Genomic DNA, 17,350 nt, shown 5'->3' with positions numbered 1-17,350 from the left:
GCCCAACTTCCCAAAATAAAACTAGTGGGGAACTGAAAAAGAACGTACTGGAGCTTTTAGTCTTTTAGAAATAGATGTGGGTAAAAATGTCATTATCTGGTTTCGAGGGTATTTCCGTCTTATGGTCGAATACGGGGCGAATGGAACAGCAGATGAAGCCGTCGATAAGTTCGGTTGTCTTACGGCACGTTTATTCCCTGTTTCTTCAAAAGTTGACCAAAATAAGTTCAACGTTTTAATAAAATTCCATAGTGGTCCATCCAAGTTCTGACAATTTTGACTTGGACAATGATTTACATCCCGCTCAAAATAAGAAAAGCATCACCACAATATTCATCAAAATTTACAATTCAAGTATTGGAAAACCTTTACCATTATTTCAGTTGGAAAATTATGGTTATGAAAATAATTAGGATATTAATCTCTATAAATAATGTATATCACAAAAAATTTTCTAGACCGTCCATTTCACTCTAAAACTAAGTGTTCAAAGATCTACAAATATGTACTAGTTTTTTAGTTTTAAAATTTATTTTCGGTGTTAAAAATTGAATTTAGATACATCACGGTGATTTTTGTTGCTCAAAGTGCTTTTTGAATGAAGATTTGAGGTGAAACTTTATTTTGTTTTCGTAAAGCTCTTTATAGAAACTTCATCCTTTTGATTTTGGATGTTGTTCTTACATAATTTTATGGACGTAGTGCAGGGCAAGCATGCACGTGTAGAAATGCAGGCCCTTTAATAAATATATGTTTTAGATGGGTTTTTTGACTTAATTTTTAAAGATATGTAATCTCTAACATAGAGATCATGAATATGAAAATAAATAAATTTTTAAAACTAAAATTATAAATAATAATTCTATAAAGAAAAGATTTGGACAATTAGTTTTAATTATTTTTAGATGGACCATTTATTTGCATCCATCTTTAAGACCGTACATGTAAAGATGCGGTCCAACTCATGAAACAATTTATTTGCATCCACCTTTAAGACCGCACATGTAAAGATGCATCCATCTTTATGACCGCACATGTAAAGATGCGGTCCAACTCATGAAACAATTTTCCTAATTTTATTTCAAACTACCATGTTTGATTCTACAAAATTTTGATTGTTCGGAGCTCAACCTTATGTGGGAGGGATTTCCAAGTCACGCGCTCTACTCTTCTACTCTTATGTACTTTCCACGTGGCCTTCTTTTAGGACCGTTCGATATTGACTTCTGTTTTATCAACAGCCGCCCTATTTTTCGTAAAATCTAAGTTTATATAGGGCCGAGGCTTTAAACAATCACATTTGAGTCTATCTCAAAATTTTTGTTAGACGAGATTCATTTGAGTCTATCTCAAAATTTTTGTTAGACGAGATTGTTTTGATGTTCAAAAGTCTTCAAATTGATCATCTCGACAGCGATATGCATGGACATTAAAAAAAAATTTTAATTTTAAGTTCTAGAAATTATATATTTTGTAATACATTTTTTAATTGTCAATTTTCAAGTTTTCATAGATCTATCAATCTACACTATTTTTTAAACTTTAAACTTTATAAATAAAACTAAAAAATATATTTTTAAATTATTACAAAGATTTCAAATGTGAAACAATATTTCTCCGTACCATTTAAACGTAGGCTCCAATTTGATTGTTTAGAGCCTAAGCTTCATACAAACTGCACCGCCCTTTGAATCTCGGGATTTTTGAAGGGATTACAGTCATTCTTGTCGTTTTAGATTCCAAAACGGGTGTCTTTAACAATATTATTATCAAGATAAAAAGGTGCTTTTAAGAATATTATTATTACACAAAAGGGCAAAAAAAAAAAAAAAAAGTATTAAGTAGAATAACTCACCTTTTATAGAAAAAGGAAATGGTCTCTTTACCGACGAATCCCATAAATTTCTTTCTACAAACGATGCAAAGCGTTTCCCTAGATCTCCATCTCATCTATCATCCTTAAAACATTTGAAAGATATTTTTAGCACAATAATTTTTTCTGTTACCAAGTGTTTTGCTCTTAAGTTGCATGCCCTTTCTCTCATTTAGTTTTTTGGCCCAATGTTTTATTTCTTTCTCTCTTTTCCATTCTTGCTTGTGTTTGTTAAATAAGAAATCTCCTTTTAAAAATCTCTCTTTAATGGTGAGATTTTCTAGAGGGGAGCAATCAGCATCATATCTTGCAAGGTATACCGCTTCCCCATTGTTAATTTTCTTTTCAATGTACTGATTTTTCACAAAATAAACATGATGCTTTCTCATGAAACAAACATGAGAAAGCAACACGATTAAAAAAAAAGATAGATTTCGTATTCAACAAACTTTTCCTTTATGACTGGTCTGGAATATTTCTCTCATCAACCTCGCTCGACCCTACACCTCCCAAATCTATTCCCATAATGTGTGGTGAAAGAATAATATGGTCTTATAACTTTGGTAACCGAATGATTATAGGAGTCATCACCATCCCATCGGTGGGATGGTGATGGAGAGAAGGAGAACCACATCAATAGGTGGATGGTGATGGAGAGAGAGAATGAGAGAGAGAAGCCATAATCAGTAAAATTCCTTTGAGTAATGTTACTTATGACAAATTTAAATAGTATTAGTACCTTGTCCAAAAAAAAATTAAATGGTATTGTTATCTTTAGTCTTACTGACATAATTTTATTAGTTTTTGATGTTACCAGTACAAACAAAGGAAGAATCTTAGACATGGAAAATAAGAGAGTTTGTTGGTACAGGAATTTGTGTCTATATAAATTTAAACAAGCCATTGATTGAAAAAACTAGTGCTTTTTAGAATAAAAATATGTATTTTTTATATTGTTAAGCCAAAATTAAGTGGAAAATACTTAAAAATCTAATTCCTCATGATAATGTATAGCAAGTCCCTCATAAAAGAGGGACTATATAGCAAATTATGTTGCATATCTTTCTCTAGTTTAAACCTGTATTGTAAACAACACGGATTGGTGGAGCGGATCACCAACCTACTAAATCCAATCCAAATTAGGCACATTAGAGATTTGGCAATCCAAAATAAAAAAAGAAGGATCTATCTTTGACATGTTTGTTCAAGTATTTAAGTCATTTCAAATTAGAAAAGAAAAAATAAAAAAACATATATTTAAATTTGTTTAAACACTAAGCTCAAAAGGGCAAAAACCCATATGAGCCCTCAATTTCCTTGAGTTGGATTCCAAATCCAAAAAATCCTTCATATGGATATGATCGAGGGTTGAACAAAAAATAAAATAGTATAAAATTAAAAAATCATTAGAAAACATGAGTAAAATGAGAAAAATCACAGATCGGGCGTGAAAAGAAATACCCCAAAGTTCAAACATTTTGTTTCATTGACTTGGAGCATTTTCAAATATCTTATGCAAAACTAATAGTGGAAACAAAAACTAACAAAATCACTCAAAATTCTTCCAAACCATTGAGAGATAGGGGACATTTTTAAAAAATTTGATTATTTTGTTTTGCAAAATTTCATGCGGACCCCTGATTTTGTTCCAACTTCATGATAACCCATTTCTATTTTTTTATTTCAAGCACCACTAAATCCCTAGCAAATATATCAGACCCCTTTAACCTCTCCTCCCTTTTCTACACCTCTTGTCTCATCCTTTTATGCCTCGGCCCAGGCCCAAGCTCATTACCAGCCCTAATGATTACTTGGTAGAGGTGGCCATGAACCCGGACTTGACTTGAGACCCGAGGGGGTAGACCCGATCCGGGTCCGGATATGGGTTCAAAAGTTAGACACAGTAGATCGGGTCGAGGTCCAAATCTTGGACCCGAAGGTTATTCGAATCCAGGTCTGAAGACCCCACCTAGGATGAATTTTAGGACCCTAAAATTTAAGGATATAACCTCTTTAAACACATAGATTAACCTCAATAAAAAAAATTTCTTATTGCACCATCTAAGCACTTGAAAAGAATAGTGTCCTAAGATTGAATAGAAACCATCCAATTTTTAGAGGGTGAATCTATATGTTAGAAAACTTAATTTTCAAATTATTTATTTTGAGGATAATCATCTAGTAATTTTTAGATGGTTATCAAATTTTCATATTGAAACAAATCTTCCTAAGTGGGTCATATGACCAAGGGAGTGGAAGTAAACTATGTTCCCAATAGAGCGTGGTTTACGCACTCAATTATCTATGCGTTGAGAGTGCCTGGTCCAAGTTTTGAAGCTAGATCTCAGTATTACAAATTTTAAAATTTATGTTTTTTTTCTTTAAATAAACATCTAGTGATTATTATGTATTTTTCAATATTTTAGACTTAAAAATAAATTTCTTCTAAGTAGGTGTTTTGAGTGAGGGATGAGATGCATTGTACATGCTTCCCATTAGCTTAGTATATGCGCTTAATATTCTAAAATTCCATTAATAAGTTTTATGCCAATAACCTTCCTAACCCCACAGGAGTGTATTATCCATCTACTCTTATAGGACATTCCATATTTGCACCGGTACCATTCAATTTTTAGAGTGTATCGTCTAGATTTTTTTTTTTTTTTTTAAAATTTAGCGGGGATGACAGCTTTTACCAATTTTTTAAATTGTTAATGGTTTTTTTTCTAAGCTATTAGTTAGAATGAAAGCCACAATATGCAACTGACATATGAGATGTTCTACTACCATTTCTTCAAACCCTTTCCCATCATCTAGAAGTTTAAAAAATCAAAATCTACTTTTTAAAAAATAATTATCTAATTATATTACATAGATTCCAAATTTTCAAATAAAAATAAAATATCACAAATACTTGTTAGAAAATTGTTTCATATGGGCTAGAACGCATTTCTACACATGCAGTCCAAAAAGTGTAAAGCATCCGTCTTAAAGATAGATACAAGTAGGTGTTCCATCTAAAAACAATAAAAACTAACTGTCCAAATATTTTCTTACTAAAATTATTATTTTTGGTTTTTAAAAGTTACTTATTTTTTCATAATCATGATCTCGATTAAATGTCTTTGAAAATTAAGTCCAAAATTCCATCTCAAAAATAGATTTATTAATAGACCCGCATTGCTACATATACGGGCCTGGCTGCATAGAAACCGGGTCCAAAAATAAAATCTCTCACGTAATTGTTTTAGCCGCGGGAGTAAATATATACTATGATCCCTAGGGAGCGTACCATGCGTTCTTCTTAAACCCCAGAACACGGCCTATAAACCAGGAATCCTGCGATCGATTCACACACGGACAACTGTTTGAGAGAATAAACCCGTCCCCTTGGAACAGAGAAGCTCCACATGCAGGATTTTAGAGAGAGAGAGACAAGAATTTAGAGAGAGAGAGAAGGATTTTTGCAACATAACAGTTGGAAAAAGAGAAGCGCCCAGGCAAATGGGAGACGATCAGGTGAAATCAGAGGCTCTGCAAATCCTCGGCCTTTTCCAGATTCTCCCTCGACTTGTTGTATTTGACCTAGACTACACTCTCTGGCCTTTTTACTGGTAATTTCTTGCTCCCCATTCTCAAAATTGGGGTTTCTATTCCCTTCTTATCTGGTAATCAAGTTCATACCTTTTCATTATACTGATTGATCGATTATTCATTTTCTTGTGTTTTTCTCTTCTGCAAGTTAGGACCTTTTTCCGGCGCATCAACCTCCTTTTTAACTTGAATTTATCATCTTATTGATTTGGTGTATGAATCTATACAGTAATGCATGTAGGTATCGGTGTATGCATGTTCTTATGGATGTTTTCATGTTGTTATGTATGCATGATATCATATACTCACAAGCAATATTTTAAAGGAAAAGAATTCGGTCCCAACTCCGGCACCTGGCCATTTGAGCTCGATCAGTGATTCTGGAGTTGGTTTGCCAATTCCAGCCCTTGGGAATCTTCCAGAAAAAAAAAAAATGAAAAAAGGGAAAAAGTATTGCCCTGGGACTTGAGAATCACTCAATGAACTTTCTGGTTCTGGACAAACCATGGCGATGCCTAGTCGGCTTACCAATTTTTGAGACTTCGTTCACTACTAAATGAAGGATTTTATGCATCTTCAGTTCGATTCTTAATATCCGTTGTGCTGTGGTTGGGGTTGCATGATCGTCTGCCTATGTGCTATGTATTGCAATTATAGTATTTATGCTGAAGAATATGTGTTTTAGTGGGATAAGGCTCGGAGGATCACGATGATGATGTTGAAGATATTTTTCTGCAGTTCAGTTGATAAAACTGGGTCTAGTATCGTTATATGCTTCACGATAAAAAACCTAAACAAGTATATGCTGTCCACTTTCATGGTTAACCTCATTTCTTATGTCGGCAATCAAGCACTACATTTCAAAATCAATGGTGTGAACAGTAAACAATTGATGTGTTCTTGTAAAATGACCTGTATCAGTTTATTTAGTAGGTCTAGAAAGGGAGAAGACAATTACTGGTTTTCAAGTGTACTGTCCTAGCTAAAAGGGATTTATCATTGCCTTCTACCAATTGGGGAGCTGCCATAACAATTCATGCATCTAATCTTAACTTAAATGGAGACGACAATCAGATGCATTGATTTCGAGGGCTCCCCTTGATGTTTTGGTTAATTCATCCTCAGAGGTTTCTTCAGTAGCTTTGAGCAATTGAGAATTTGAGACAACCAATGCCTTTCCCCCTTTTTCTGCTATAACTTTGTTAGATTTCTTTAGCCATATGATGAGCTGGGGGTTGATTTTGAAGCTGATGAAGAGATTTGCCTTGTGTCCAACAGTTTTAAGTTGGTTTCTGACTTTTTTGATGTTGAACCTCAGTATTTCCTGATGCTTCAAAAGCTTAGGTCAACTTCCATAGAAGTTTCAAAGTTCAAACATTCCAGTGGAGTTCTCTCTGATGAGGGTTAGGGGGATACATCCTCACTTGAAATTTATGATATGTATTGGGTTGAATATTCAATCGTATTCCAACTTTCATTTGAGGTCATTTTGCATTAGAACCCCAGGAGTCCATTACAGGTCCTTAACTGAAAGCCTGAAGACTGGCTCCTTGGAAATGTCAGTGGTATCATTCAGGCTACCTTTGGGGAATTGCTTGTACGATATGGCACTTGTTCAAATTCCAAGGGCACCTAGATAAACTAGACATGCTGTCACAGGGGTTTCTTTGGAGTTGTGGAGATGAGATATTTAACGATGCATGCAAACTGAGTTTAGACAGAGATCTCAAACTTGCAAGGACATTAGTGAGGAAGAAGCACTGGAGATCAAGAGGAGGAAAGCCATTGGATTAGATTTCGGGAAACAGATATGGCCTTAGGGATAAAGATGATCTGTGGTTTCATGGAATCTTCCAGATGGAAGTGAAGGATTTGATTTAAGTGGCCTTAACAGCAACCAGATTTTTTGTGTTCTTTACTTAAAACTATCCTCATATTTACCTTTCAAAAGAAATTATATGCTTTCTGGTGTGTACTATAATCTGATAACCTGCAAATGGGCTTCTAGAAAGTGTGTAGATTGTCTTGGTCTTTCAGGAGTTTAGAAGTGCATCATTTAACTAAAAAAGAATTTTTTTTTTTTTTAAAGTGAAAGGCCATTTTTTTGTTGCATATTTACTTCCATCAGTTGTCTGAAAAAGCTTAGTTTCTCTAAAAAGCTTTCGAAATTTTCTGAACAGCGAATGCCGATCACGTAGAGAAATGCCATCTTTATATCCACATGCCAAGGGCATACTTTATGCACTCAAAGATAAGGGCATCAAAGTAGCAATTGCTTCTCGCTCCCCTACATCGGATATTGCAAAAACATTCTTCAAAAAATTGGAGATTGAATCAATGTTCGTGGCAAAGGTAAATGTAATAAAACAATGTTTTATATTCCACAACTACACACTGTGGCCCCATTGCTACACAATTTTGTTTTATGTTTTTTTTTTTTTGGAAGAATAGACAATTTTTTTTGTTCTTTTTAAGAACAGACAAATTGTTTTGGTCTACGACTACTAATACTAATACTAATACTCAGGCCATTCTACTACCATAGTGACTAACATTGATCAATGAAAATCCACAGCAATGGAACTAATTTCTTAGATGACTTTCAAAATTTTGTTTTGTTTTTAGACTATTCTGTATTTTACCTGTTAAAAACCACATGTTTAGGTTAATTTATATTTGCTGCACAAAAAGTGAGGGGAAGATAACTCATGATGTTTCACCTTTTCAAAAAAGAAAAAAGAAAAAAGAAAAAAGAAAAAAGAAAAAAGAAAAAACGAGAAAATAAAAGAAAAGAAAAGGAAAACTCATGATATTTAAAAAAAGCATTTTTAAAAGAGTATTAAAAAAAAACGTTTCTGAGATTTTAGACTAAGACACTATATATGTTACTGCAATTACAATTATTATTCCTGCAGCTACAGTTATTATTTGATGTTAAGTTTTCTTGTGATGTCAGTAATGAAAGTCTTCCTTTTTCCTGGTCTTTTCTTATCACTTGAACATTATTTTTTTCATAATAACCAATCAAGAAAAAAGATTGAATTATCCAAACAGTTGTGGGGTGTGCAAAAAGGAAGCCCTTGCACTGCATCCACATATACCAAAAAACAGTTATGCACAATTTGGACTTATAATCATGCAATATTGGTTGATACAGGAGATCTTCTCAAGTTGGACTCACAAAACTGAGCATTTCCAGAGAATCAAACAGAGGACAGGGATCCCCTATAATTCAATGCTATTTTTTGATGATGAGGACCGAAACATTGAGTCGGTATGCAGCCATGTTTTCTTATTCTCATTTTCCTTAACATTCGCTTATTTGGAATGATATGGTAAGAACCTCTGTCTAAAACCATGGCTGGGGCTCGAACTCTCCAGGTCCCGAGATTGAGTCACCTGGTCCGTTTCGAGTGAGTCCTAGTTTGGGCTTCGGACTGGTGATTTTAGCATTAGAAAATATGGTTTGCGGGTGACTCAGGGTGAGTCATGAGGTTTTGCCTCTGGACTCGCCAGGGTTCTGACTAGAGCCGACTCGGCTCGGGACTCATCCAAAGTATCAAATAAAGGTAAAAGCTGGGACAGAGGCTCATGTCCAATAATTTGTTGATATGTATGAATAGTGGATGGGCAGCATAAGTGCCTTACTTAATACTCTGGTAGTGCTATGGATAATGGAAAACTACGAATATCCCTTTGGTCCATAGCTCTCTTAAGGAAAGTCCCCTTAAATGAGATATTTTATGTTCAGCTCCTGCTCAAGACTTGAATTAGAACAGCTTAACCTCCTTTGCTTTTGTTCTCCTTGAAATAATCTGCCTTTGGAGTAGTCAGTTCAAATGCTCCTATATCACTCCTAATGCACTGTCGAATTTTTTTGTTTATAAAATATCATTACCGGCCGATTCCAAATAGTTGGGATAAGGCTTGGACAATGATGATAAAAATATCATTATCAGGAAAATGAAAAGAACAGAATAAATTCCTTGTTGCCTTTTCCACAGGTATCGGGTATGGGAGTAACAAGCATCCTTGTGGAGAATGGGGTTAACCTCGATGCTTTCAAGCTTGGCCTTACCGAATTTGTGCAAAATTCTGTTCCATCAACCAGTGGGAAAGAAAAGCCAACATAGACTGATTTGGAGTTTATTCCTACTTATTGAAACATTTATTTTTATATTTTTAGACAATCAATTCCAGATTGAAGCTCACTTCAAATAATGAATTACGGGTGCTTCACACTCCATTTTTCATTTGCCAACCCCCCCACCCTATGCATTATTAAACAAGTTAGAGAACAATGAATATGGATTAGGGTAATTTCTGATGTTTTAAACATGTAATCTTTTAACTGTCGATCTCCTTCATTTGTGATCTCTCTGTGCCCTGCATTAATTGTGAAGATAAACAGTCAAGTGCAAGGCCTGATTCCGAAAAATGGTGGTTCAGTGGGGAATGGTGTCTCCTACTCATTTGAGTTTGGGCTTCATTGGCTAGCAGTTGATATTAAGCTGTGCTACATCTCAAGCTCCATTCACAGAAAAATAAAATAAAATAAAAGAAAAAGAAAAAAGGAAAAATGAAAGGAAGAAAGAAAGAAGTTGTGAAGATAAACAACTCTTGTTATGTGGGAGTCCATTTACCCCCCTTGGGTAAAACTTAGAATTTGGGGGTGTATAACCTCTTTAACTCATAGATTAGGCTCAAAAAATTTTTTTGGCCTAATTGTACGTTCTATATATTTGAGTAAAATAATGTCTCCAGATTGAATCGAGACTACTCAATTTTTAAATAGTGAAATCTAAGTGTTAGAAAACTTGAATTTTTATGTTTTTTTAAAAAATAATCATCTAGTAATTTTTTTAGCACTTCTAGAAATTTTAGAGGGAAAAAATCCTCCCTAATAGATGTTCCGACTAAAAGAGAAGAAGTAAACTATGCTCCCGAGGAAGTATAGGGAGCATCGTATACATGCTCTTTTGCTATTGCCTAGATAAAATTTTCATCAAGTGGGTATACCGTATCATAATCTTTTTTATTTTTTTGGGAAGCAATCGTTTGGCCATTAGGAAGGATTTACCGAATATGAAACTTTAAACCACCTACTAGTCACTATGATTTTTTTCGAACGAAAACAATTAAATTTTAAGTTTTTCTAATCCATCTCACACTCTAAAAATTAAACTGTCTCTATTTAATCTTGAGACATTATCTTTTTCAAATGTATAAAGGTTGCAATTAGAAAATTTTTACTTATTTATTGAAATATAGGTGAAGGAGGTTACATCCCCAAAATTTGCAGCCCTATGATTAATCTTATATGGTTTTTACCCGAAGTAGTAAATGAACAAAAAGCTCGCGTGGGAGTATAATATCCTTGGAAGAGAGAAGCGCCACGGACAGGATTTTAGAGAGAGAGCGCGCCAACATTTTAGAAAGAGAGTGCGTAATACTTTGAACCGGAGCAAGAGAGAGAAAAAAAAAAGGAAGAACTAGAGAGAGAGAGTTGGAAAGGGCAAAGAGGCTAGGTGAATGGGAGACGATCAGGTGAAATCAGAGGCTCTGCAAATCCTTGGCCTTTTCCAGATTCTCCCTCGCCTTGTTGTCTTTGACCTAGACTACACCCTCTGGCCTTTTTACTGGTAATTTCTTGCATCCCATTCTCAAAGTTAGGGTTTCTATTCCCTCATTATCTGGTAATCAAGTTCGTACCTTTTCAGTCTGGTGATTTATTGGTTATTCAATTTCTTGTGTTTTTCTCTTCTGCAAGTTAAGACCTTATTCAGGCATGTCAACCTCATTTTTAACTTGAACTTATCATCGTATTTATCTGCTGCACGAATCTTTGCCTTAATTGTGTATGCTTCTGTGTATGCACGGTCTTATGGATGCATGCATGTTGTTATGTATGCATGATTCCATATACTCACAAGCAATGTTTTAAAGGAAGGAATTGGATGCCAAATCCGGCACCCAGTCATCCCTGTTGGATAAGTTTGCTGGTTCCAGCCCTTGGGAGTCACCCAGTGAAAACAAATATGGAAAAAGGGAAAAAATTACCTGAGACTTGGGAATCACCTGAGTCACAGCAGTGAACTGCCCGGTTCTGGACAAACCAGGGTGATTCCGCGACTCCAGCCATCTGGAACAGTGGACGCCCACCAACCTAACAAAAAAAAAAGAAAAAACAAAGAGCCTGGATCCATTCCGATTTGGGATTCCTAATCGGCTTGCTGATTTTTGAAACTCCGCTCCCGTGTAAGTGAAGGATTTTATGCATCTAAAGTTCAGTTCTTAAATATTGGTTGTATTCTAGTTGGGGGGCGCATCATTGTTTGCATATGTGATTTGTATTGCATTTGTGGTATTTTTTTGAGGAAATTTGTTCCACAGTTACAGTTCATAAAACTGGGTCTAGTATGAATATATTGCTTTAACTGTCAGTTGTAAGCTTCATTGTTATGTTGGCAATCAAACACTAAATTTCAAAATCGATGGTGTGAACTGTAAACAGTTGATGTGCTCTTGTATAATGGCCTATATCAATTTTATTTAGGAGGATCCAGAAAGGAGGGAAGACAATTAATGGTTTTAAAATGTACCTTCCTAGCAAGAGGCACTTTATCATTGCTTTTTACCTAGTGGGGAGCTGCTGTAACAATTCATGCATCTAAACTAACTTAAATGGGTAATGTGTTAGTTTAGATGTCATTTCTTCTAGGGGGGTAAGATAAAAGTCAAAGCTGAAAGAGTTGAAAACAATTACGATGCCTCTGAAGTTTTAGTGAAGGTTTTTCTGTGAGAATGAGAGAGGTATTGGTCATCATTTCCCCATGCCAAGGTGCTTTTATGTGAGGTAGGTAGTACCTATATAGGGGCTTAATTGTGCATGAATGTTTGAAGCCTAAGGCATTAACAAGGTAGTCCAGCTCTAATGTGCAAAGTGGGCATCAGAATAAAGCTTATGCGTATACATTAACATGCTTGGACTATTGGGTTGTGGAATTAGATGGAGAAGATAATCGGATGCATTGATTTTGAATGCTCCCTTTATGTCTTGGTTAATGCATCATTGGCGGTCTCTTAAGTAGTTTTGAAGGATTGAAAATTTGTGACAACCAATGCCTTTCCCTCTTTTTCTGCTACAACTTTATTTGACATCTTTAGCCATATAGTGAGCAAGGTGTTGATTTTGAAGCTGATTAAGATATTTGCCATGTGTCCAACAATGTTAAGTTGGTTTCTCACTTTTTTGACGTTGAACCTTGGTATTTTCTGATGCTTCAAAAGCGCAGGTCAACTTCTTTGGAAGTTTCAAACATTCAAGTGAAGGAGTTGGCTTGAGGAAGATCTCTGTGATGAGGGTTAGGAGTGGATCCATCCTCACTTGAAATTTATGATCTATCTTTGGGTAAATATTCAATTGTATACCAACTTTTACTTGAGTTTGTCATTTTGCATTAGAAACCCAGGAATCCATTATGGGTCCTTAGCTAAGAGCCTGAAGGTTGGCTCCTTGGAAATGCCAGTGGCTGTCATTAAGGTTAGCCTTGGGGGAAGTGCAGGTATGATATGGCACTTGTTCAAATTCCTAGGGCAAATAGATAAGTTGGACGTGCTGTCACAGGGGTTTCTTTGGAGTTGTGAAGATGAGGGATTTAATGATGCATGCAAATTGAGTTTAGATAAAGATCTCAAACTTACAAGGACATTAGTGAGGAGCAAGTGCTGGAGATTGAGAGGAGGAAAACCATTGGATTAGATTTTGGGAAACAAGTGTGGCCATTGTTCAAAAAAGAGGACCGCCCAGCACCTAGGCAGGTGCCTAGTGACCAACCCTGGGCGGCTGCCCAGGGCCTGCGCCCCGCCTAGAGGCAGAAATGAGTTTTTTTGAAGCATAAAGGCTTTTAATGATGGTTTTTAGGTTCATTTGAAACCTAAACCCACAAGAACCCATTTTAGAGAGAAAGAAATCTCAAAAACTAAATTTTGTTATTTTCATTGAATCGAAGTGTTTCTCAAAGTTACGAAAAATGGGCTCAAGCATCATCCAGGTAGATTAGATTTAGTTTTGGAGTTTTTTTAATCCTATTAGAGGCTGTTTTTTATTATTTTAGCACCAGAAAACATATCAAAGGTGAGACTTTGGAGCTCAAGCACTCAAAGTATGTGCAAAACTTTATTTTGTAGATTGCTTGTTTTATTTTGAGATATCTTCTTCATGATCTAGTCGAAGTGGAGATCCGGGTTGGAAATATGGATATAACCTGAATCAGAATGATAAAAATTGTATTAAATGCAATTATTGTGAAAAAGATACAAAAAGGGAAATAAACGGTTTAAGAAACATCTTGCCGATATTAAGGGGGATGTTGCCCATTGTAAAAATGTTCTTGAAGCTATCAGAGAGGAGATTAAGCATTATATGAATTCTGTAAAACAAAAACAGGAACAAAATCCTTGTCAGTTGAATAGATCTATTTCTGGTTCTTCTAGAAGAAGTGATCTGGGTTGGAAGTATGGTTATAATTCAAAACCAAACGATAAAAATTGTATAAGGTGTAATTTTTGTGAAAAAGATACCAATGGGGGTATTAACCATTTCAAGAAACACCTTACTGGTATTAAAGGGAATGTTGCTTTTTGTAAAAAAGCTCCTGAAGCTATTCGGGTTAGAGAATTTTTTAATTTAAAAGAACCAGAAAAGGCTGAAAATGAGCCTTGTTCTATGGAAATATCTTCTCCAGTGTGATCCGGGTTGAAAGTATGATTATAACCCGAATCCGAATGACAAAAATCGTATTAAATGTAATTATTGTGGAAAATATACTAATGGGGGCATTTACCAGTTTAAAGAACACCTTGCCGATATTAAGGAGGATGTTCCCCCGTGTGAAAATGTTTCTGAGGCTACTAAGGAGGAGATTATACAATATTTGAGTTCAAGGAAGCACAAAAAGGTAGAAAAGGGTAGAACAACCAAGACTCGTAGGGCCTCATCTGCACATGCTAGTAAGAGGGAGTTAGAAGAAGAGGAGGAGGAAGATGCAGATTCAGAAGAAACAGAGGAAGACGAGCGTTATATTGAAGAGGGAGATGACTCTGATGATGATGACCTCGAATCTGATGCATATGATGAGGTTTACCCTATTCCTTCTAATGATGATGATGATGACTGAAGAATGAAGAGTTAAAGACGTTTGCGTGCTTGACTCTTGGTGTTGAGTGTTGACTATTGTGCCTTGGACTGTATATTTTTTGAATTTCTGTATGTTTTCTTTATCTTATTTTTAGCTTCCACTTTCTAGTTTCTACTATCTAATTTTTTGTGTGTGCAGTCTACAGTATATCAGACTATCAATATATGCTTGTATGATTTTACTGTTTTAGCATTGTATGAAAATATGGGTTATGGTCTTATGGATTAGCAAATTCTCTTCTCAACTTCCATCTTTTTTTTTTTTTTTTTTCAACTGGGCAGTCCAAGTTCTGGGCGCCCGCCTAGGCAGTGGGCGGCCTGGACCCCCACGGCCGCTTAGTTGTTGCCAAGCGCTTTTTGAAACACTGGGTATGGCCTTAGGGATAAAACTGATCTTTGGTCTCATGGAATCCTAGATGAGAGTGAAGGAGTTCATTAAGTGGCCAAAACACCCACCACCTTTTTTTGTATTATTTACTTAAAACTATGCTCATATTTTTAACTTTCAAAAGAAATTATATGCTTTTTGGGATGGGCTATAATCTGATAACCTGCAAATAGGCTTTCAGTAACAGGGCTTTAAAATCACAAAGTGTGTAGATTGCCTTAGTCTTTCGGGAGTTTAGAAAGTGTATCATTTATCTTTTGAAAAAAAAAAAAAACTCTTTTTTTTTAAAATGAAAGGCTATTTTTGTTACTATATTTACTTCCATCAGTTGTCTGAAAAAGCTTGGTTTCTCTAAAAAGCTTTCAATTGTCTGAACAGCGAATGTCAATCACGTCGAGAAATGCCATCTTTGTATCCACATGCCAAGGGCATACTTTATGCACTCAAAGATAAGGGCATCAAAGTAGCAATTGCTTCTCGCTCCCCTACATCGGATATTGCAAAAATATTCCTCAACAAATTGGAGATTGAATCAATGTTTGTGGCAAAGGTAAATGTGGTCAAACAATGTTTCATATTCCACAACTACACTATATGGCCTCATTGCTACACGTTTTTTTTTTGAAGAAGAATAGAAAAATTGTTTTGTTGGTCTATTACCACTATTACTCTGGCCATTCTGTTGGCATAGTGACTAACCTTGATCAATGGAAATCCTCAGCAATGCAACTAATTTATTAGGCGAGTTTCAAAATTTTGTTTTGTATCTGGATTATTCTTGGGAAATTTCAGGGAAAATAACAAAGCAAATATGGAAAACATGATATTTTCCTTTTATCCATTAAAAATCTCATGTTTAGGTTAATTTATAATTGCTGCAAAAAAAGTGAGGGGAAGAAAACTCATGATATTTCGCCTTTAGAAAAAAAGAAGGAAAACTGATGATATTTAAAAAATGTATTCAAAAGAGTATCAAAACGAAAGTTTCTGAGATTTTTTACTAAGACACTATATATGTCACTGCAATTACAATTATTATCTATTACTGCAGTTAAATTGTTATTCAATGTTAAGTTTTCTTATGACATCAATAATGAAAGTCTTTCCTTTTCATGATATCTTGTTTTCACTTGAGCAATGTTTTCCTCATAATAACCAATCAAGAAAAATATTTGAATTATCAAAAGCGTCAGAAAGTAAGCCCTTGCACTCCATCCACATATGCCAAACAGTAATGCGTAATTAGGATTTATAATCATGAAATATTGGTCGATACAGGAAATCTTCTCAAGTTGGACTCACAAAACTGAGCATTTCCAGAGAATCAATCAGAGGACAGGAATCCCCTATAATTCAATTCTATTTTTTGATGATGAGGGCCGAAACATTAAAGCGGTATGCAGCCATGTTTTCTTATTCTCATTGTCCTTAACATTGTTTTATTTGAAATGCTATAGTAAGAATTTGTGTTTAAAACCATGGCTGAGGCTCGAACTCTCCAGGTCCCGAGCCTGAGTCACCTGGTTCCATTTGAGTGAGTCCCAGTTCAGACTTCAGATTGGTGACTTTAGCATAAAAAATATGGTTTGGGGGGGACTCAGTGCGAGTCATGAGGTTTTGCCTCTGGACTTGCTAGGTTCTGACTGGAGCTGACGCGGCTCTGGACTCACCATGAGAATCAATTACGGTAAAAGCTGGGACAAAGGCTCATGTCCATAATTTGTTGGTTTGTATGACAGGTGGATGGACAGTATAAGTACCTTGCTGAATACTCTGGTAGCACTACCGGATATTTTTCCATAATAATAATGGAGAACTACAAATACCCCCATTGCAGGAAAATCTCTTTAAATGAGAGATTTTATGTTCACCTCCTACTCAAGAATTGAATTGGAACAGACTTAACCTCCTTTGCTTTTGTTCTCCTGAAATAATCTGTCTTTGAAGTAGTCAGTTCAAATGCCCCTAATCACTTCTAATGCACTGTCTAATTTCTTTGTTTTTTAAACACATCATTTCCCAGAAAATGTAATGAAAAAATGAACTTCCTTGTTGCATTTTCCACAGGTATCAGGTACGGGAGTAACAAGCATCCTTGTGGAGAATGGGGTTAACCTCAATTCTTTCAAGCTCGGCATTACCAGATTTGCGCAAAATTCTGCCCCATCAACCAGTGGGAAGCAAAAACAACTGAAAATTTTGGACTTCATCCATACAAAATAAACTTTTTATATATTTTTGGACAATCCTCCTGTATGTTTGCACCTCACAGAGAGAGATTTCAAAATTCCTGTTA

General features: G+C 35.4%; 2 protein-coding genes across 3 annotated transcripts; both read left to right on the top strand.

Moving 5' to 3' along the window:
• The first annotated feature begins 5,229 nt into the window (after window positions 1-5,229).
• On the top strand, window positions 5,230-9,825 carry LOC18442663 (uncharacterized). Its single transcript, XM_006852878.4, has 4 exons — window positions 5,230-5,487; window positions 7,648-7,819; window positions 8,625-8,741; window positions 9,472-9,825. The coding sequence occupies exons 1-4, from the start codon at window positions 5,378-5,380 to the stop codon at window positions 9,598-9,600; spliced, it is 528 nt and encodes a 175-aa protein (XP_006852940.2). The 5' UTR covers window positions 5,230-5,377; the 3' UTR covers window positions 9,601-9,825.
• A 1,054-nt stretch (window positions 9,826-10,879) lies between these two features.
• Window positions 10,880-17,350, top strand: LOC18442662 (uncharacterized). Of its 2 annotated transcripts, XR_016046787.1 has the most exons (5): window positions 10,880-11,109; window positions 15,433-15,604; window positions 16,333-16,449; window positions 16,794-17,000; window positions 17,122-17,350. XR_016046787.1 is itself a non-coding variant. In XM_006852877.4 (4 exons), the coding sequence occupies exons 1-4, from the start codon at window positions 11,000-11,002 to the stop codon at window positions 17,275-17,277; spliced, it is 555 nt and encodes a 184-aa protein (XP_006852939.3). In that variant the 5' UTR covers window positions 10,880-10,999; the 3' UTR covers window positions 17,278-17,350. The 2 variants fall into 2 exon arrangements, 1 of the variants encoding a protein (XP_006852939.3); XM_006852877.4 differs by lacking the exon at window positions 16,794-17,000.

This window comes from Amborella trichopoda, chromosome 13, assembly GCF_054954075.1.
Source record: "Amborella trichopoda isolate Santa Cruz 75 chromosome 13, AtrichopodaSantaCruz75HAP2 v2.0, whole genome shotgun sequence".
Classification (NCBI taxonomy): domain Eukaryota; kingdom Viridiplantae; phylum Streptophyta; class Magnoliopsida; order Amborellales; family Amborellaceae; genus Amborella; species Amborella trichopoda.
This window is presented reverse-complemented; position numbering and strand designations above follow the sequence as displayed.